The 23917-nt window shown below is 33.7% G+C and overlaps 1 protein-coding gene across 3 annotated transcripts in view; it reads right to left on the reverse strand.

Moving 5' to 3' along the window:
- Positions 1-23012, reverse strand: part of BUG22 (cilia/flagella-associated protein) — a 98591-nt gene extending 75579 nt beyond the window's left edge. Inside the window, exons 1-4 of one of the 3 annotated variants that reach the window (XM_089804294.1) lie at positions 22922-23012; positions 22510-22615; positions 12203-12275; positions 12023-12054 (exon numbers count right to left, since the gene is read on the reverse strand). In XM_089804294.1, coding sequence (XP_089660420.1) covers positions 12023-12054; positions 12203-12255 — 85 coding nt within the window. In that variant the 5' untranslated portion in view covers positions 12256-12275; positions 22510-22615; positions 22922-23012. Of the gene's footprint in view, positions 1-12022; positions 12055-12202; positions 12276-22509; positions 22620-22921 lie in introns of all 3 variants that reach the window. The other 2 variants (XM_089804293.1, XM_089804292.1) reach the window with 2 other exon arrangements.
- Positions 23013-23917: the final 905 nt, after the last annotated feature.

Raw genomic sequence — 23917 nt, forward strand, 5'->3', positions numbered from 1 at the left:
CTAAAGCAGCAAACTGAGAAACACTCTCGCTAAGGTCAACATAAGGGTCTCTGTCCTCAACACCATAAATAGCATAATGGAAGGAAGTTGATGAGAAATAGAAAACAGCAATAAATAAATCTCTCTGTCAATGGCACTTACGGTCAATACGAACCCACATGAACCTGGCAAGCATATCGGAGTGGACAATAGAAGTACTGCTGAAAATAGAATCTCTAATCAAACAGGCAACACCACTAGATCCACGGACCCCACTAAAAGCACAAATATCTTCTCTACAAACAGATAACCACTGGTAACTAGTAAACACAGGAAGAGGACGCACAGGATGAGAAGTTCTTTGCACAGGGTTATGCTGTCGGATTTTCTCTAGAATGGAGCAAGATATAAATCTTCATATGAAGGTTGAAAATGTATTCTAACTTCTTGTTGAATAATACATTAGCTTGATGGTTTGGAGGGTGAGGTTTTCACCTAGAAAGTTTTTCCCCACGTGTATTTGTGTTCTCTATTCTGTCTCATTCTTCTAGTTTCATGATTGTAGAATAATAATCTGTATGTCGTAATGCTGCTGAAATTTGGTTAGATCAATAAACTGTAATCACTTTCCTTTAAGGTTTTAACTGTGGGAAGTCAACTATGTCTATTTCCCTTTTATGGCATAGAAATATGTACTTTTATTTGCTTATTAGAAGCTATTCAAGATATCTTTGGATACTGAATGTGCATACTGATCTCAAATGGCTTTCTAGGATGTTCTCATTTCCCTTTGATGGTTATGCTCTACTTATTCCTAAGGCCGTGTGTTTTGATCTACTATTGTAATAGTCTCTTGTTTCACACATGGATTATAAAATGTAGCAAAGTGCATTTGGTACAATCGTTCTAATGCACTATGTGGGTTCACCTTATCTAATCATGGATTTCTATGTAGACATTGTTATGAATGTTTTAGTTACATAGACGAATGTGTGTTTATTCAAAAAGCCTAGCTTATGGTTCATGAACGCACTCCCAGTTTACATATTTTGTTTGCATGTGTATGTATGTGTATAAAACTTCATTTTGTTGACCAATATGATCAAGGCACCAATCTGATGTAACTTGTCCACAAGCACATTTACAATATCCAAACATCATTTTGTATGTGTTGTAGTTTGATTTCCTTCTCTGCCTAGATGCATTTACTGGTTTCATAACTTTGGTCATATCTTAAGGGACTCATACTTGAATGTGATGTTCAAAGGTTTAAGCATGTAGGATTCCTACTTTCTTTATAGCCTGTTGCTTTAGCAACCAAAATCTTCGGCAATATCATGTTAAATAAATATCCAAAGGACTATAATGGTACATTCACAAGGTATAAGTGTGTACACAACTTAATATAATTCATCTTTAGTGAGTGAAACCTGTTACATCTATAGGTACAATCACGTGCTTGTCAATATTTGTTGTTAACGATGTCTAGTAGCCATGTTCTGATTGTTATTATGGCATGGTAAAGCCTTGTTCCTGTTTACATCCTGTCCTAAGGCCTCACGGGAATATTCCTAGATACCTTGCTCCGCTTCTCTCACTTTGAATAATGGTGTTGGGGAAAAGGCCTGCACTTCTGAAGGATATATTTATCACCTCTCAGTATGTGAGAGTAAGGAAGTAATATTTCTGAGCATTGGAAGCGATTTTAGGGATGGGATGCCCTTAGCTCTTCAAAATAAATGTTCACCTTTATTTCTACCCAATGATTTATAGGGTAAATGCCATTGGCTTCTTTGCTGCACCTTATTTTGGACACTAGATGTAGTAATCAATGCAAATGGTATTCTGCAGTTTATATCAACTGCTAAGGTTGTTTTCAGTTGTTACAAATTGTAACATAGGAATGGCTTGTAATTTTGGCATGCAAAGTGTGATTTAATTGTATTTTGGTCGCAAAAAAAAAACAAAATATGTTTTTTTATATACCATATTATTTATGCACTTTTTCCAACTTTTAGATTGGGAAAAAAAAAAAGATTAAAAGAATTGTTTTTAATTGTTTTCCAATAAAAGAGCCCTCTTTTCCAACATTGGCATGTTTTGATGGTTAAGTAGTTCTGTTGTTCTTTCCATCAAGGTTCAATTCTCAATTGGGATGAGGCCCCCATTTGTGGCCTCTTCAATTCATAGCTCTGGGTCAAAAAGCATTCACCCCTACTAAAAAAATATAAGTGCTCTCTTCATCTCCTTATAAAAGTTAAGAAAATAGGAATTTGTAAAAATAATGCGTCTTGTAAATCCTCACAACTTCACTCCCAAGAATAGGACTTTTCCTTTTATCATTCCAGCACTAGCAACATTCAAAGGTTTACTACATATGCATATCCCAAATCCTCCAAATCTTTTGTGGAGCCTATTGTTTGCGAGCTTCCGTGTTGGAAAGTGAAGACCACTATTCACAATATGGAAATTCTATTGGTATTGCCCCCACAACATTTTTATTTTGCTTCAATTGGCTTCTACATTTGGCACCTACTATTTTCCCTTTGGTGCTTCCAATTGGCTCCTTCCCTTGGACGACATTTAGTACAATAAGTTTTCCTTTGAAGGCAGTGATAATGGCACTAGGCTTTGAAATTTCAAATATGGTATTGGCAAAATTTGGGAGTGAGTGCACCTTCGCATGGCTTGGGTTAGTTCTCAATTGCTTTAGTAACTTGTTGGCATTTCTTTTCCAATGCTACTTTCCACTTCACCTAATTACAAGGACTGCAACACTATTGTCTCATACCAAATTGAGTCATTGAGAGGCAATGAGCATTAAATAATTGTATTATTGTGAGGAAGCAAAAGCAATATATACTAAATACAATAAAATAATCAATTTCATAATGAAGCCCAAAATCATGAGAATTTATTTCTTGCATCCTTGGGCCCAAATGGTTTCCTAGCCCTCTTTTACCAGAATTGTTGAACTTTCCTAGGACAAGGAATCTATAAATTGGTAGAAGACAAAGGTAAGAAGAAAATTGGTTAGAGACACGAATGACATAGTAATTGTGTCATGTTGATGCGAGATTTTTTTCACCACTTCAACATGTCAAACAATCAGTATTCCAAATGAAACACCCAATCCCCAATTTTCTCTTGAATAAGGAAGCTCATATACTAAAGAATGTATATGCACTATGTGATCAAATGAGACAACCCTAAGGTTCCTTCTTATTGTGGACGTAACCCTATTATAATGTTGTGATATGCTAGGTATCACAAAGGGACTTATGTTGTTCAATCAATAGATGTCAACTACTTCAACTATTTCCAACTAAACAAACTGCAAAGGGATAAAAGCTTTAGAAAGCGATTCTAATTCTAAAATGCAAGAGACTAGGAATGTCTTCGTGACTCTACTAGACTTAGTTTAACCATTGACATCAACCAAGCTCGTGCGATCTCTAAAGGTAAATGTAAGATGTTCAAACTATTACCATTATATTAATACCATCAAAGGATGCATATCAATGGGCAAGCAATAATCAAAGTAAAGCTCATTAAGTTTCTAGTTTACAACAGAAGGCAAACTTCCAATCAGCAAGCAGCTAGTGGTATGGATTAGACAAGTCTCACAAAGATTGATTCACAATTGCTTTCATTCAACTGAACTACTTTTACTCAACATAAAATGAAATCCTACTCTAAATGGGAAAATGTAAAAAACATGCAATACTAATGATTGTAGGTTTCCACAATCCATACTTCACTGTGAGCTTTTTTGCATCAACATTTTGGATTATACTCTATGATCCATCATCAAGATGAAATCATGGAGTATGATCTAAAACATTGATGCAAAAAAGCTCTCACACAATCTGACCCAGAAGCATAGCAATAAACATGCAATACACCAAAATGAAAAAAGCAACTGACCATTTAGACCAACGAGGAATTAAGAACAATTTGGCAATATCATAGCAACAATTTCTACAAATGTGTCCACTCAACATAGCCTAATTAGATGAGCTCATACACTTGTAGTTGGGACTCACTTATTGGTTGACGACGAATGGGTGCCACCTCAGCATGCTTATCTTGACATAATCATTTTTGGGTGGTGAGAAAATATCTCTTGCTACTCAACATTTCTCAAGCCTTCAACTCAAGTTCTACTCCATCCTCTTGGTAAACTTTTCATTGTCATAACTTGAACTTGTATTTGTACTGAAAATCTTCATTTATTGGCCATGATCTTCTCGAAGTGATGAGACCTTTCATGCACCTGTATTGTTCTATTTGGTCCAAGTGGACTTGGATTCCTTAAAGAGAACTCAAGTTGATGATATTTCCTCTTTGCTTGTAGACTTGTCCATTCATGTTTCTTTGTTCTCCATTTTACTCCTTGGATTCCATCTTACCTCGATACTCCTTATTCCTTGACTAAAAACTAATTTCTTGTTTAAGAGATCAACTGATTTGGCTCTAACATGGGCAAAAATTGCTCAAACTCATCTCACTACCTAAGAGAAACTTTGAAATTTTCTACCGAGGCCAACTAGGACCACTACTGCTACTACTAAAGAATAAAGATTTGCAATGGGACGATGGTGTGTAAACCTCACAAGATGATGGTGCCCAAGAAGCCCACACGCACTTAACCACTTCACCATGTCAAACACTCAGTATTCCAATGAAACACCCAATCCCCAATTTTTTCTTGAATAAGGAAGCTCATATGCTAAAGAATGAATGTGCATTGTGTGATCAAATGAGACAACACTAAGGTTCCTTCTTATTGTGGAATTAACCCTGTTGTAATGTTGTGATATGCTGGGCATCGCAAAGGGACTTGTGTTGTTCAATCAATAGATGTCAACTACTTCAACTATTTCCAACTAAACAAACTGCAAAGGGATAAAAGCTTTAGAAGGCTATTCTACTCCTAAAATGCAAGAGACTAGGAATGTCTTTGTGACTCTACTAGACTTAGTTTAACCATCAACATCAACCAAGTTAGTGTGATGTCCAAAGGTAAATGTAAGATTTTCAAACTATTGCCATTACATTAATACCATCAAAGGATGCATATCAATGGGCAAGCAATAATCAAAGTAAAGCTCATTAAGTTTTTAGTTTATAACACAAGGCAAACTTACAATTAGCAAGCAGCTAGTGGTATATATTAGGTGAGTCTCACAAAGATTAATTCACAATTGCTTTCATTTAACTGAACTACTTCTACTCAACATAAAATGAAATCCTACTCTAAATGGGAAAATGTAAAAAACATGCAATACTAATGATAGTAGGTTTCCACAATCCATATTTACTACTGTGCTTCTCAGTCAAATTGCGTATGATCCAAATTGTTGATGCAAAAAAGCTCTCACACGATCTGACCCAAAAGCGTAGTAATAAGCTTGTAATACTCCAAAATGAAACAAGCAATTGGCCATTTAGACCAATGAGGAAATAAGAACAATTTGGCAGTATCATAGCAACGATTTCTCCAAATGTGTCCACTCAACATAGCCTAATTAGATGAGCTCGTACACTTGTAGTTGGTATTCACTTATTGGTTGATGACAAGTGGGCACCACCTCAGCATGCTTATCTTGACATAATCATTTTTGGGTGGTAAGAAAATATCTCTTGCTACTCAACATTTCTCAAACCTTCAACTCAAGTTCTACTCCATACTCTTGGTAATCTTTTCATTGTCATGACTTGAACTTGTATTTGTACTTAAAATCTTAATTTTTTGGCCATGATCTTCTCAAAGTGGTGAGGGCTTTCATGCACTTGTATTGTCAATATGAGTGGGCATTGCAATAAAACCCAAACGAACAGAAGACATTTAGATCAGGTAAGAGAGATTCAAACAAACATAGAACTTAACGAAATACAATGATGTCAAACCTCACATTGAGTAGGACTAGCCCATTTGATCAATTTGAAGTGATTGACTCATGATTTCAACAACATAACGGCACTTGGTTGCAAATGTGTGTGTGTGTGTGTGTGTGCGCGTGTGTGTGTGTGTGGGTGAGAGAGAGAGAGAGAGAGAGAGGCTAGGAGTAAGATGTGTAGATAGGTGTTAAATTTGAATGGATGGTCAAGATTAGGAAAGGGAGATATAGGATGGAGAATGATTTGGTTCTCTCATCTCATGGGATGATTCATGATCCAAAGTTACACTATAAGGTGAGTGAGAAGGAGATGATACTTTGGAGTGTGGAAGGAGATTTTTCCACTAAGACAAATTTTGTCCTCACTCCAAAGGCGAGAGAGTGACAAGAATAAAGGAATTAAAAATTCCTAGAGGGTACCATGCCTAGATGTCATGTGACATAGTACAAGGTTGAGTGCATGATTTGATGGAAGAAGTTGCATGTATAGAAGATTGGAGAAGAATTAGGTGAAGAATAGGAAACAATAAAAAGTTATGAAGGATGAAATATCTAAGGAGGTTTTTTTATTTAATTTTGGGAGGAAGGGGATAAGGATGAGGGTAAATAATTAGATTAATTATTTACCTTAGGTTAGGACTTAAGCATGATAGAAGTAGATTAGGATGAAGGTCAGGATAATTATTTATTAATTAGAAAATAAAAATAATTTTTAATTAATAGAGAGGTCATAAATAGGATGAATTAAGGATAAATTGACAAAATGTGAGTGGTCAATTTTAGTTCACTGCAATAATATTACTATATTAAAATATCCTGGTAATTTACCATTTTCAATTTGTTATTGGTTCTATGTATGCCATGTTCCTATTTCAGCTTTTTGATGAAATATAGCTGTCATGTCCCCGATTTTCCTCCAATAGAATTAAATAATAACTAATAACAAAATAATAATAAAATAAATATATAAAGTATAATATAATAGAATATATTATAATGCAATAAAGACATTAATATATTAGAGTCAACAATAAATAAATATCAATGGTCAATAGAATATATATTAATAATAGTATATCAAATATCATTGATATTATAGATTGATATATTAAAATAATAACATTGTTTATAATACAAAATTTACAATTCAATATATATTTGATAAATGAAATTTTTTAGTAAAAACCTATTATTGTTGTTTTTCTAAGATCGTTTCTGCAAATGTAGTAATATTGCCAAAGTGATTGATATCTTCCAAATGCAGATTTGAAGACTCATAAATATGAGAGAAGGAGACATGTCTCTATAGTTAATCATCATTAGTTAATAAATAACTATATGTATAACTCATCTTTAAGTATATATGTAATATTGATATATTAACCATATATGTAATATATTATTATATTATTATATAATAATATAATAATATATAATGTATAATATATAATATATATTATATTACATATATAATGTATATTTTATATATAAGATATTTATCTTAAAGATGTTTTACCATCAACAAGGTATCTCATGATAAAATCAATCCAACAGATGCTACAACCTTAACAATTATATATAATAAATATTAACAAATTTTTAGTAAATATTATTTCATATATGAAAGAATAAATTAACATTTAATAATGATAATCAGTAACAAGTGACTCAGAGAAAAGTCGTGACCTTTCCCTCAGCATCTATATATTCTTAACAGCCAGGAGGTGAAGGAAGGAGGGAATCATCGAAAATGTTACATACAATCAGCGAACTAGAGAGGGAATCAGCATTCAAATACACCGCCAGCTATTTGACTTTCCATGTCTACCAAAAATAAGAGCAACAAGTATCAATTATAATCCTTATAAATATCAGGCCCCAATCGTTGAACCGCCCCAATCGTTGAACCATTATCTTAAGTGAAAGAGAAAACAATATTCATTACATATCCCATAAAGACAAAGAATTGAATATATTTAAAGGATATATGATTGCAAATCTCAGAGATCACTAAAGGTTACAGCCTTATTATCCAACCCAAGCCATGGGGACATTGCACATATCAGCCAAGAACAAATATATACAGAGGTAGATAGAGAGGGAGCAGTAGCAGATCGCTGTAGATCTAAGGCACGAATCTGATAAGCAATTGGCAGAGTAGTAGAAGATTGTTGAATTAATTTCCTGAGATTAAAGAGACAACCACTTATCAACGTATATCGGTATCAATATACTTAATCTTCCAAATACAAAAGCAATTCATAACATCCTCAACATATTTACATTATAAATATATCAGTATATTCAGATATCGTTTACATGCAAGTATGTATCGCAGATACATTCTACTATACATATCAGACCCAATAATTGTGGAATCTGTCCCAAAGTCCATAAGACCAGATCGGGCACATTATAGTGGTATCAGAGCATTATCCTGCCATCCTGAAGGGTGAAGCATAAATAATAATTGTTATCAAAAGTGAAGTTTATGAAAAATGGTGGAATGATTGAGGATACTTTATGGGAGCCCATGATTAAATTATACAAGAACTTGCAGAAGATTTGTGGAAAAAAGTACAACATTAGCCCTTCGACAAATAATAATAATTTGAGGACCATCGTCACTTAATTCATACAACCTTGATCAGCTAGCATCCATCTGAAGACATAAACATATCTGACAGAATATACAAAAGAAAGAACATCAATAGCAATGAGTGATCAAAGGAAGAATTCAAGTAAGAGGAATTGATAATTCAGCAATATAATCAGATGGGATTTGAAAACAATACAACCAAAACATATAAGAGCAATAACTGATTTAGTGATTTCTTACAGTTAATGATAAATTCTATGAGAATATTCAATATGTTGAGATCAAGAAAAAGAAGAAATAGACTACTCCAAGTAGCCACTAATAAGATGACAATAATGCATTATGATTCCTAGAGGGAATTAAGGCAAAGAGATAACCTCTCTGAAGGACTTCGCAAGATATTCTATAAATGAATATTCTTAAGGAAGAAAGGCAGGGAATCAAGTATTCTCTAGAGAAACCAGTATATACTATTAAGGAGGAAAAAGCATATGCAAGGATGGATACACCCAAAGCGGGTAATCATAAGGCCTAGGATGAGAAAGAACTCTCTCCTATGAAGGATGGATACATCAAGATTGATTATCCACAAGGTCTTAATAAGAGGAAGTAATGTGAGGAGATGGTGCTTAGTCAAGAGTTGTTCTATTAATTAGAGCCCCAGGAGGCACTCCCCTAGGAGCTAAGCATCTAATCACAACCTCTCCTTAAGAAAAGGCTTAAATTGGGAATTAGAATCTTATATTTCATTTTTACCAATAATTTCTCATACATGTTTTCTTGTTGGATTACTAACATATAATGCAGGTCTATCTACCAAGGAGCTGGTCACCTCCAATTTTAGTAGCAAGGACAACAATCTAAACTTTGAGTGTATGGTTTAGAAAATCATGAAGAAATAAATTTTGTGAAACATCTCCTTGACCTTGGCTTACTTCAAATTGTAGAAAGGAATCAACCAAAACTTCTAACATGTATATGCTCTGTGTCTACATCGTGTCTTCATGCACTTATATATGTGTGTGTGTATGTGTGTTACAGGAGCCCATTCCTTTCAAAGCGGTATACCAATGATTAAACATATGTTAATTATTAGAGCAGCGGCCCAATCTCTAACAGTGAATAAGAACAATGATTTGGTAAGGAATGCTTTGTAGAGAAAAGTCAACACTGGAGACAAGAACATAACATAAGACTATCACATCTTTTCCCACTCTCACAGTGAAGAGAATCATAGCATATATATATATATATATATATATATGTATATATATATATATATATATATATGTATATATATATATATATATATATATATATATATATATATATATATATATGTATATATATATATATAGAGAGAGAGAGAGAGAGAGTGCAACAATCCCATTTTCCATGTCCGGGCGATGTTGATCACAAAGATTTTTAACATTATTATCAAGTTCCAAATTAATGGCCGCTATTTGTAATCCTGAAATGGTGCAATGCAAGCATCCCAAGCATACATATCTAATGATGGTAGACATAAAATAAAAGTCGAATTGATACTTAAAACAGAAGCAACATGTATTTGGAAGGACATGTTCGCTTCTATTGTTAAGCTAAATGAATGTTTGAACCTTCTATGGACGACAAGAACAAGTTGAAACTTAGAAATAAGTTTTCATAATTGATACAAAATTGTTCGACAATATAAAAGTGGGAACTTCACATTGTGGGGGGTAAATGATAAACAATGTTGTATTCTCACTTGAATAATCTTTAAAAGAAAGATGTTCCATTCATCTAGAGATATGTATTTGTTGTCTTTGAGTATTACATTTATCTACTCATTGTATTCTCTCTTAAATTTTATTTCTAGATATGTTGTAAAAAATCATTTGCCTTGATCTTTTTTCTTTTATGGTTGAGGAAATTCTTGCAAGAAATGAAGGTTAGTACTTTACACATGCTACCAAATATTGTGCAGACAAAAATTCATTAGTCATTTGATGATCAGGATAAAGTGGGGATCTTGAAGTGAATACCTTTAATGATTGAGATTATGAGTATCCTTCTACATTACGAGGGAGTCTGACACTTCTCAAAGACAATATAATAGTTCAGAAGGTTAATATTCAGAGGGAGTCTAAAAATACATGGTATGACTGCATGATTTTAAATGGGCCTACCCATGTATACATCATGAGGAAGTTACAACATGTCACTAGAAAGTCAGAAGATTGATATCAGATTCAGAGGGAGTTTGGCAAGCATCCTTTTGGCAAAGAGAGCTCTAAGGGAGTAACTAGAGGACCTGACTTCCCAGGATCATTGTTCAATGGGAAAAAATTTGATGTGCAATCCTTTGTCAATGATATCTTCTCTATTAGGAGAAGTTATAAGTAAAATTTATTGTAATGTATTCTTCTCTATGAAATAGAATTGAGGTGAAAACCTTTGTACCACCCTCTGACTAGATTCATGGTGGTTACTATTTCACGTATGCTATGTAATGAAAGGTGACGATCTTTCATTGACATATATAAACAGAAGGTAACCATTTTGAGATGACGATCTTATAAATGGTAGACCTGTTATCATGACAAATTTCATTAAATTGTTGTCCCACAGTGCTAGAAATCATGATAACGAACAGACAAAAGGTAACCATTGTAAGGTGGTGATCTTATAAATCATGGTTCTTTGAGCCGGATTTTGCCGGACATCATGATAACCAACTTGTTATGGTTCCTTGGGTCGGATCTTGCCAAACACCATAGTTACTACTATAGACCACATTTAAGGTGGTGTTTTTTAAGGTTATGGAAATTGCTTCAATTGTGTGCTATGAAAGGTGAGAAATTTAGCCTCATAGTGAATTGAATATCATACTGAGATGATATCTCTTCTTATTCGTGATAGAATAATGTGTTCTATAAATCCTCCCTAGCTAAGAGGGAGTGTTAAGGTTGTAGCTTCTGTCGGATTGATTTTATTATGAGATACCTTGTTGATGGTAAATCATCTTTAAGATAAATATCTTATATATATAATATATTATTTATGTAATATAATATATATTATATTTATTATACATTATATATTATTATAAATAATATAATAATATATTATATATATGGTTAACATATTAATATTACATATATGCTTAAAGATGAGTTATACATATGGTTATTTATATAATTAATATATTAACTAATGATGATTAACTATTGAGACATCTCTTCATGAGACATGTCTCCTCCTTGCATATTTATGAGTCTTCAAATCTGCATTTGGAAGACATCAATCACATTGGCAATGTTTGTACATTTGCAGAAAACAATCCATGTTACTCAACATTAATTTTGGTGTGGAAACCAGAATCAAGAGCAATGTTGAATTGAAAGGTACTATTAAAACTGTAATATACTACAGAAATGTAAGACAGTAACATTAACGGGAATTAAAATGCTGGTAACAAAAATTATTTTGAAAGTCAGATTAAAAAAACATTTAAAATATGATTAAATAATGCAGTAAAACTCTTAGTAACACTCACCCTCTTTGTCCCATATTTGCAAAGGTTTGCTCCTGTTGCAAAAGCACAGAAAAGCCATAAACATACTATTACAACAAGAAGACAAGGAAGCCACAGGCACTATTAAATCAACCACAAATTAAAACTACTACCGAATGAATAAAAGACATGTCAATATTATATTATTAGGAATCAGCTTACCCAAGGCTGTAAAGTATTGAAAGAAAGCCAGATTGAAAGGTGTTTTTGAACATTGCAATCACGACATCCAAAGCTGTGGAGAAAATAAAATTTAACATGAAAATATCTCAGTCCAGAGATTCAGAACAGTATCATACCAAAAACTCCAAACCCTTTCCTACCAAGCTAACCAAAAATGGCAAAATCCAAGCAACTCAATTTTTCTATTTCAAATTTGTGAACCTATACAATTATATTTCAAATTTGCATGATCTCATAATCCATAGCTATGAGCATTAAGTGTAATACATAGACATGTATGTATGTCTGCATTGTAGTGTACCCCCGGGATGTGTTCCCTTGGCTTTTCAAGCATTTCACAAAATGGGATACCCCAGAGATACTCAGTGTTTTGATAAAAAAATAGTTCAAATTTCAATATAATATTTCAGACAAATTCTTGATTACACTCAAAACATCAACATGTATCACTTGAAAGTTATAATAGAATGCCATTTCATCCATAATGACCTGGCAGGAGATTATCAAGGCCAATTCAGACCATAGTTACCAGGTTAAAAACCTAAAGCCAACCCAACTAAAAACAATATTCAAGTAAAAAATCAAACATATCCTTTCCTCTGGTACTCAAATATAATCAACAAGTATGTGTGTGTGCATGTGTGTATAAAAATGTAATATACCATAGTGAAATGGGATGTTCAGTAGGTGTAATAATATTGGACTGTCATGTCCCCATTTTAAGGTGCCCATCAACATTTACGTATGGGTCTGTAGGTAAGGAAGGAAAGAAAGAAAATGAGATGCAAGATCAAAGGAGTGAAGTTTTCATTGAAGATTTAAGAGCGCATGGTATGACTGAAGCAGATTTGGAAGGACTTGTCGATAATCTGATATTTGATGTAGCAGATAAAATGTTTGACAGTATTGCTAGAGAAGAGGAAGCAGACTATGATAATATTATGGGTATTCAGAAAGAGGAGCAGAAGTTAGTCGAAGCAGGTCAGAAGATTGATGTTGAACTATCGGAGGTTGCAGCAGGTCAGAAGATTGATGTTGAACCATCAGAGCTGAAGACATGCTCCATTTTACAGTCAGATGCGGACATGTCTTGTATCAAGATCTGTTCGGTATCTAAGAGACCCAGAGGTCGTCCTCCTAAGGGCAGGAAAACAAAAGAAGAAGTGGCTGCAGGGGTTCAACTTACACTATCTTTTGGTAATTCTTCTTGGAAATCTAAGGATGAGGCTATCACTTCAATAGCCAAACAAGTAAAGCAGGGAAGGAGAGAGAATTGCTCTCCGAGGGAAGAATGAAAACCATATCCTGGAATTTTAGAGGTATTAATGCCTCTAAGAAAGCCCGTCTTATCAAAGACCAAATCTTGGTAAGCGGTGCAGACATAGCCCTTTTGCAAGAAACTAAATTGTCTAAGGAGAATGGGGATAAATTGTTTGGCTTATGGAAGGGTTGGGCCTCTCCCTTCATGTTCCATCCATTGGTGCCTCCAGAGGCTTGGCTATCCTATGGAGACCTCATAAGTGTAAGATAGTAAATTCAAATGTGAATTGGTTGCTGGTTGAGGTATCAGTGTTTGCTCTCTCCTTTTTTCTTTTAAATGTGTATCGTCCTGTTTCGATTCTCAGCAAACAGAGATTATGGGGACTGCTGTCAACAATTTTATCAAAATTAGAAGGCTCAAGATCTAAAGTAATCCTGGGTGGGGATTTTAATGCAACATTGGGAGAAGTAGATAAGGTGGGAGGATCTGGCCCCTCCTTTAAAGTTACAGAAGACTTCAGAAATTTCATGGAAGGAAATGCATTAGTAGATTGTGTTCCGAACAACAGTAAAATTACTTGGACAAACAAAAGAAAAGGGGCTCAAATTGTAGGTGCAAGACTCAATAAATTTATGCTGAATTCACACTGGATCTTGGAGCAGGAGGGTTGTTTATCCAACATCCTTTCCCTTACTGGCTCAGATCATTTTGCTGTGGCTCTGGAAATTGAGATGGAACCTAATGTTTTTAGACCAAGACCATACTTTAAGCTGGAACGAATGTGGTTCAGGGATAAAGAATTTTTGGCATTGCTTAAGCAATGGGGGTCAGAATGCCAATATGTGAAGGGATCTCGAATGTTCCAGTTGTCTAAAAAGCTAGGTTTTACAAAAGCAAAAATCAAGGAATGGAACCATGTCAGCTTTGGAGATATTTTCACAGTAAAAAAAAAATTACAGAACCAGGTAGAAGAATGGAATGAATATGTGCTACAATATGGTCTTATTCAGGAAGTGTACGAGATTCAGAGGGTCTTGCAAGGAGGAAATCTTGTTGGGAAGAGGCATACTGGAGACAACATTCAAGAGAGCGGTGGCTTAACGAGGGTGATAGAAATACTAGTTTCTTTCATGCTTCGGCAAAGATTAAAAGAAATAAAAACAGCATTTTCCAAATCAAGGATTCGGAAGGGAATATTCTTAGTACTGAAAAGGATATCCAAATGAAAGCTATCCATTCTTTTCAGAACCTATTGAGTAAGAAAGAAGATATTGAGCCTTGTCCATCCCAATTAGATTGTCTAAATTACATCCCGAGTTTAGTTTCAAAGGAAGATAACTCTCTTCTCATGCATCCCTTTACACTGGAAGAGATTAGGAGCTCAGTCTTCCCCATGGCGGCTGACAAAGCCCCAGGCCCTGATGGGCTAACCCCTTTATTTTTTCAAAAATGCTGGGATTTTGTGGGGGAAGATGTTCTAAAGGCTGCAGCGGAATCGAGGAAGCATGCATGCATGTTAAGGCAGTACAATAATACATTTCTTACCGTTATTCCCAAGTGCTCTCAGCCATCTACATTTGCAGACTTCAGGCCAATCTCCCTACGTAATACTATTTATAAAATTATCACAAAATCAATTGCTATTCGGTTGGGGAAAATTATTCCTAAAATTATCTCTGAACAAAAGGGGGGTTTCGATCCAGGTAAAGACACAGTGGAAGGTGCTCTAATCGCGCATGAGGTGTTGCATTCGATTAAAGTGGACGGATTGGAGGCTATGGTTCTCAAGATAGACATGATGAAAGCCTACAACAAAGTTAATTGGTCCTTTCTATACTTGGTGTTACAGAAGTTTGGATTTAGCAGAAAATGGATTAAATGGATTCTTTCATGTGTCAAAGGTGCTAGATTCTCAGTTCTTGTAAATGGATCTCCATGCGGTTTCTTTTCCTCCTCACAAGGAATCAAACAAGGGGACTCTCTTTCCCCCTTCTTATTAACCATGATGGCTGAAGACCTTAGTGGATTAATTTCTCATAAGAACAATCTGGGTCAATGGGCTGGAATATCAATTCATCAAACAGATCTGAAGATTTCTCATACTTTGTTTGCTAATGATTCGCTACTTTTTGGTATTAGTAATCTCAGGGAATCCTTGGACAAGTATTGTTCAGTTTCAGGGCAGAAGTTAAATATTGCAAAATCAAAGATATTTTTCTTTAACACACCCCTCAAAGTTCAATCAGCAATCAAAAAACATCTTGATTCTCAGTTGAAGAAATGCCAAGTAAATATTTGGGGATTCCTTTCTTTCAAGGCGCCTGCAAAGCAGTTTTTTTGGGATAACATTTTAAAATCCATTAGGGACAGAATTGCTTCGTGGAAAGTAAGATGGCTAACTCTTGTAGGTAAAATTCTATTGGTAAAATCAGTCTTATCCTCACTTCCAAAACTATATAATGTCAGTTCTTACGGCCCCGAGAGTTGTGCTGGGAAAAATTAGAAAATGTCTGAAAGATTTATTATGGAAAGGTAATCTAAATGATAAGCCTAAAATTCCTCTCATCTCATGGGATAAAATTTGTTTACCAAAGGACACAAGGGGAGCTGGTCTACATAGTCTATTTGAAAGAAACATTAGCCTTGGTGCAAAATTATCATGGAAGTTTTATGAGAATCCAAAAGTGCTATGAGCTAGGATAATCAGAATTAAGTATCTAGATTGTTACGATCCGTCTAGGATCTTCACAATGAAAAGCCCAGCTTTGGGTTCTTCACTGTGGAACTTCTTGGTTTCTTGTAGACAAGTTATTCTTCCACACCTATCATGGATGGTCAATTCAGGAAACAGGGTAAGTCCTTGGGATGACTCTTGGAATGGGTTCCCTCCTACTTCTTCCTATTCGGGAATCTTACCAAACACTCGGTTAGTTCTCGAGAATATGTGGGGGGGAAAGTTTAAAGATTATATTCATGTGGAGTAGTTTGGAGGGGTAACGAAAACAAGTTGGAAAGATTTATCCTCTCTAAATTTACCACAAGATCAGAAGGATTCTCTTCTAGGAATTCTTGATCAAAGACTGATAATAATAAATAATGAAGAGGATAAACTAATCTGGACTAAAGCAGTAAGTGGCAAATATTCAGTTAAAGAGGGATATATGTCTACAACAGAGAACAATAAGGGCTCCCAGAATCACATTTATCACTTCTGTTGGCATTCAGCAATTTTACCAAAGGCAGGTTCCTTCCTATGGTTGGCTTTACGAAATAGAATTCTTACAAGTGATCGTCTATTTAGATTAGGAATTGCAGATAAATTCCATTGTGTCATGTCTGGTCAAGTGCAGGAAGATGTAAATCATGTGATGGTTTCTTGTGATTTTGCACAACAACTCTGGTATTGGGTTTGTGGAAAGCTGAGTTGGCATGGCCCTTTACCTCCCTTTCTCACCCAAGTATTACAGCAGTGGCCCCTTTTGCATTTAGGTTCTTTTTTTGCAGCAATCTGGAGGTTATTCCAGCAGCAGTTGTTTGGTGCATATGGTGGGAGAGGAATAAGAGAGTTTTTCAAAAAGAAACAAATTCAGCAAATCAAGTATGTGTCATCTTGGAGAAGTCAATTTCAGAGACGGTAAACGCATACACACGTAGATCCAAATCCCTCTCTTCCACATTCTCTTCTCAAGACAACATAATTTTAAATGAATGGCGTCAAATTACTATCCCTTTCAAGGGAGTTCTTGAGGGAAACAAGTCTAAATCAGAGGTCAGGAAAGATGTCAAATGGGAACCCCTAGATGATCAGTTCATAAAATTAAATTTCAATGGGGCTTCCAAGGGTAATCCAGGTATCTCAGGGGCAGGGTATGTGTTACGAGGTCGTGGTATCTTTCATAGAGGATGTAGCAAGATCCCGGATGGCTCTAATAATATTGCAAAAATCAAAGCTCTCCAATTAGGGGTAGAGTTGCCTTTCAAATGGGGGATAACGAAGATTCATATTGAGGATGATTCTCACATTTTTACTTCTGCTCTGGCATCAAAAAAATCTACAAGTTGGTAGATCCAATACATTCTAGCTAAGGAAATCAATCTCCTATGTGAATTTGAAGAATTTAAAATTTTGCATTGTTACAGGGAAGCCAATGCAGTGGCTGACTGGCTAGCTAATAGAGGAGCCTCACTAGATTATGGGTGTTTGGAGTGGGGACATAAAGAGTTGTTACAAACTCTTATTAAGGATAATGCTTCTCTTAAAGATTCAAAGGAGTTGGAATTCATATCACCTCATTAAAGCAATGGGGTGGAATGCATGGGGTATGAGACAAGACTCATGTGTCTTTGGGTTCTGTGGGCAGGCATTTGGATCTACTTCATCTCGGGGTTCCTCACTGTTCTTCCGAGGCAAGGTGTTTCATGTTTATGTAATCTTTTATTGTACTTGCTAGGATAGGGGTTTCTTCCTGCTTTTTCCCCCTTGAGCCTTTCCAAAGCAGTTTTTAATAAAAAGTATAATGGCTTTGCCATTTTTGCCAAAAAAACAAATTAAATTAAATAATAAGATATTATTAAATAAATAATGATCGTAAAAACATATCTTTTTTTTTATCGCTAAGAGACCGAAGCCAAGATTCATTATTATTATGTGATGTGATCAACTATTATTATTTATTAAGCTTGTGTAGAGTCAAACCCAAGACCTCTTTGATAAGAGGCTCACAATTTACCGTTGTGTTGTAGGCTCTTGCCTCATAAAAACATATCTTACAATTAGTATTAAAATTTAAAAATAAGAAATAATAATAAAATATTATAGTATAAATTATTAAATAGTAATTAAATGAAATATAAAATTTAAATACAATGATATGATATAATCTGTTATCACTAAAATTAAAATTAAATTACAATGAATAAATCAATCAATCAAAATAGCTACAGGAGTCAATATTGTAGAAAATATGTTACCTTTCTAAATAGGATTTAAAAATAAATGATAATAAACATAAAATAAATAAATAATTTAATATATAATAATATAAATTAACTAAATCTAATAAAAGATCAAGAGTGTTGAAGTTTATAGCTGTGATGGAGATCTTTATCTCTGATTTTGTGAGATAGAAATATGTTTGTTATGACCGTTATGGTCATCTTCAGCTGAAAGAGATAATTGTGATTATATTTAAGCTAATATTATGTAAAAAGATATGTGTCATACATCATGCGAAGAGGCATGCATATGAGAATGTGAAGTGTTGAATATGTGGAAATATGAAGGGTCTTATTTTTGGGACTCAAAGAGACCTTCGTGTGAAAGATGAAAAGTCTTATACAATCTATTTATGTGATTGTTTGATATATTGTATTCAAAACATTATTTATTATCAATAAAAGAGATATTTTGCTGGTGTGCCTGGGTCTTTCCCTTCAAGAGGAAGGGTTTTCCCAGGATAAATATTTAGAGTCTTCTATGTTTTGTTTATGGTCTTTTATTGCTGTTTATCTAATCTCTGGGCTAAAACATTAATAAATAGATATGTAACAAAGAGATGTAACTCCTTCAAAAATAAAAGGGAGAAAATTTCAATTGAAAAAGAAAAGAAGAAGAAGAGGAGGCAAAGAGAGGAGTTAAAGAAGGATTAATAGAAGAGGGAAGGAATGTGAAGAAAATAAGGAAGTGGATTTTTCAAAAGGTAACAATGATGAAAGAATGTGACTTTTTAAAAGGGTTGTGATTTTTCACATTAATTCTAATTATATAGGATTGTGACTTTTCGAATGGATTATGATTATGAAGGAGAATATAAATACAATGGGCTTTCTTCAAAAAGAAGAGGAGGAAATGAAGAGTCTTATATGATTCTAATATATATTATATCTATATGATATACATATTTATATATTTAAATGTTGATCATATATCAATAAGTATAACTATAGCAGTATTAATATCATTTATAATAATGAGATTGTAATATCAATTATTATAGCAAAATCAGAAATATATATCCACACTTGATCCTATTACTAATTGGCTAAAATGGGAATACTAAAGTGTTACCAAGGAGGAGCTTGTATAATTCCAAGCAACTAGATCTTTGTCCCAATATAGGGTAGGGATCAGCAATCCATAAGCCTTCCAGATGTGGACCTAGACCTGTAAACTTTGAGGGAGATCACAGCTGGTGTCCAGGCAACTTGGATAGCATCTGTATCCTCCACCAAATTATAATATAGTTGGACAATCGAAATGATTATTATGAACATATTCTTAAGACTTATATACTTTACAATTGGTTAAATAAGTAACGACCATGACTGACCCTAACAGGGGACATTACATGGGCTGTCCAAAGCGAAGCTTCATGCTGAAATCCTAAAGCAACTTGATAAAATGTTGAATATTGGATAAATAGTAAATACCAAATACAACTTACTGATTATGGGGCATGCCAACAAAGAAGACTGGAGCAAGCCGTGAATTCGAAGGAAGAGATAGCATTCAGTCATGACAGCCAATCCCAGAGTCATCCCACAAGGAGTATTTCCCCAGCCAATATACATATAAATCTATACAATTTTGAAGGCTGACAAAGAGCAAGTTGGCTCAAATGCGGCTTTGTAGAGAGATAGCATTTTAATATCTACAAAGCAAATTACTATATGGATTGGATCAACAATTTTCTATCCCAAATGATTTGAGCAAGATTTGATAACTATTCTTGCAATTATTTTAACGACACTAACAAGGTATTTCAAGATTAAAACCATGCATGTTATTTAGTTCATATTTGCAAAAATATATAAAAAATAGACTATAAAGTAGACTTTTTCAAAAAGAAATATAGAAATTAAACTACAACAAAACCTGAAGAGATGTATTATTAGCATTTTGTAAATTAAAAAAATGAGATTTATAACCATTTTTTTACTGTAGAGAGAAGATGGAAGTAATCATCTGTCTCTATTCTCTTTCCATTAGTGCTGTCTGACCGCAACCCAAAGGTTTGATTCCTAGACTAATTGCAGCTAGAATTTAATCTAAGAATTTAAGGCTGACCATATCGAAGATAATGAAAAGGACATTAAAATATGTGCAAAACAATTGCAAATATGCTTCTAAATAAGAACTGGTGGAAGTGGGAATGAGGGTGTTGATGAGTTTGACTGTCATGATTTAGGACATCTACATCTAGGGTCCCAATCAATTGATTGCCAAGTCGTCATCTCCATCATATATTCATTGTTAATTTAGAATACCCAATAGAATCACAAGCATGAACACCTTAATCAAGAAATCAATATCTTGAAGAGGGGACTAACAAAATATGCATCAGTATATCATGATCATGCAGATAGCTTGTATGTAAGCTTTTATCATGTTAAAAATAGAGACATGTTATCCTAGAAAAGGAATATGTCTGTGTGTGGTATTAAGCATGGAGCTTTTCATTATACCGTATGGCAAATAAAGTAGTTCACCAGTTAGAAATGATGAGATATCTTCTAATGCCATTAGTGATATAAAGAAGCCCTGTAGCCATGAGAGATTTTAAAATTAGAAAAATCCATTGTGTCTCTCTCATGTCATCTTGCCATGATTGTGGTGACATTTGAATTACTGACATGTATAGTTATACAAATGCTCATCACTAATAAATATTTACTCATGATTTATAACGTAATAGGGCCAAAATTGTGTCTTTCCTCTAGCTAACAGAGACCATTTCCATAAATAATGACTATGAGACCACTTACCCCACAAAAGAAAAAGGCATAAGCTACCACTAGAGACGAAACCTAGAAAATTTTGGATATAGTTGAGGACCTTGCCACATGGTCGTAACTTCATAAACATGATCAAAGTGCAAATATGCTAGGTTTCTGTTGTACAGAAGAAGTATAAAATATAGTATATATAGTATATATTAAACAGAAATTTCAAAAATCAGTAATGGGAGAGTTCATGAATGAGCAACTTGTCAACGAGGCTTGTAAAATGTTAATTACTCTGACTTTTGACCTTGGAAACACATCCAACACACCCACCCCTAATGGTTCACAGATACATTACATTACAGTCAGCTTTCACATGAAAAGATAGTAAGGAAGACTTCAAGGATCCATCAAACAACTATGTTGACAGATATTTTCCAGTTGTGAATTCTCAACTCTTAAATTTGGAAAGATACTGTGAATTCTCAATATTGGGAAGAAACTTCATATTGAAAAGGAGAATTGTATGGGAGGCAAAACCCAAAAAAAGCCAAATTTCTACTATCAGTCCGGCAGCTTAGTCAACAATACCTGTAATAACAGAAATATGTTTTCCAGTGGATAAATGACTGACTCTGTAGCATCGGCTAAGTAGCCACTTATAGTCATGTTGTCACCATAGTATTGAGCCCATCTCACATAAAATGTTAGATTACTGTAAGATCTATATGAGATACAAGTTCTAAATTTTGACTTTCAGCTTGTAAGGCTGAGAGCTCAAACGAAAACCTAGGATACCCAAGCTTGAAGCCAAACTGAGGAAAAGTTCTTGAGTAGGAGACCTAAAAGTCAATTTTTGAAATCAAAGCCTAGCCAACATGCCCCTCAGAAACAGAATCCCTGTTTATACTAGTCATCTTTTTCATTTTGCGTTGATAATATTGTTCAAGTTTCAACTTCAGATGTTGTGTGCCTTAGGTTTTACTAATTTTCAACGTTATAACCAAGCTCAAGAGATAGTACCAAAACTTCACAATCCACATAAAACGCTCTATATGCAAAGTGACCAGGTGATCCAGAGATTATACCTAATTGTAGAAAAAATCACCCCAGCACTAATAACCGTAAAAGTCCACAGCAGACCTGGTCTAAACGATGAAATTCGAAAACAGAATCTGATTATGATGTGTATAATTTGTTGACCTCTTTTTTCAACCCCACAACTGAGTCTTCCAATTATGATAAAAAAAAGTTTCTCACAAGGTTTTCAAATAAAGTGGAAAACAGAATGCAGTGTGCATACTTGCTTACACAAGTGTAGCCCGAGTTAGATTCCCAACTCCAACGGTTGGGATGTCAGAAATAGGCCCGTTCTATATCTTTCGAAGATCAGTACAGCACTAAAATGCCTTCCTACAAAAATTATCAAATTAAAAACCAGAAGTCCAGAATTTCGAAGCAAGAATTATACCCCACACTGTAGGAATCTACGGCATGTTTTTCCATTCACTCTTAGTGTATTGTATTGTAATATGGACATAGGGTTTCAGAAAGGTCTAAATATGTACAGTTAAACGACTTCGAAGTAGAAACCTTGAGAATTCAGACTTTTGTGTTAAAAAATGTATGCATCATGGCACAAAATAAATTGAAAAGGAATGTTGACAGACATCCCTGAAAAATATGAATATCGAACACTGGGTGTAACAGCATACCTGGGAATATAATTTTGAACAGGGGGAGGATTGAGCGTACACCCCGAACGGCTTCCAGGCTTCGTCTCGATTGCTTCTCAAATCAGTCCGTATGGAATTTTGTTAATCAAATTATGTTTGTTCTCTATTTCGGAATTTTCAACCTTTTTAGTTTTACAATATTTAGAATATTAATGCCTATAGGTATTCACCAATTAAATCTTTAAAATTACAAATTGTTTCGTAAAAAATTAGTTGCAAGCTTTTGTATAATATTATAAATGATTTTCAATTTATACAGAATAACATTTTTTTTTAAATTAAAAAAGAGCAAAAAAATTATATTTAATTTATTATAATAAAAAATATCATTTAAAAGAAATCTATTGTGAAAGATTAATGAGAAAATTAAATTTTTATTTCAAAATTAATTGTTAATTTTTTAATTCTATATTTTTAAAATTTTCAATCTTTTTTAGTTTTACAATATTTAAAATATTAATGCTTGTATTCACCAATTAAATCTTTAAAATTATAAGCTGTATTATAAAAAATTAGTTGCATATTTTTGTTTAATATTATAAATGATTTTCAATTTATTTAAAATAATATTTTACACAAAATTGAAATTCAAAATATATATATATATATATTAAAAATTGTCATTTAAAAAAAAATCTATTGTGAAAGACTAATGAGAGAAATAAATTTTAATTTCAAAATTAATTGTCAATTTTTTTAAAATTAGGAAAAATCATACCAAGAAAAGAAAGTTATGGAGAAGAAAGGTGACAACTTTTCCAACATATAAAATTCATTTCAGTGTATTGACTTAAAAATTATAAGTATTTTCATCAATCTTTGGGTCTCTCCAACAGAGAAAATTATAAATTTTATTGCATTTATAATTTATTATTTAATATTTTTATTATCTATATCTATTATTTATTTTAAATTTTAAATTTTTTATCATTATCTAAAAAAATTTAAAATAATAAATGCATATTAAAATGAACA

The sequence above is a fragment of the Cupressus sempervirens genome, chromosome 10, assembly GCF_028749045.1.
Source record: "Cupressus sempervirens isolate cs-2001-9-10 chromosome 10, ASM2874904v1, whole genome shotgun sequence".
NCBI lineage: Eukaryota > Viridiplantae > Streptophyta > Pinopsida > Cupressales > Cupressaceae > Cupressus > Cupressus sempervirens.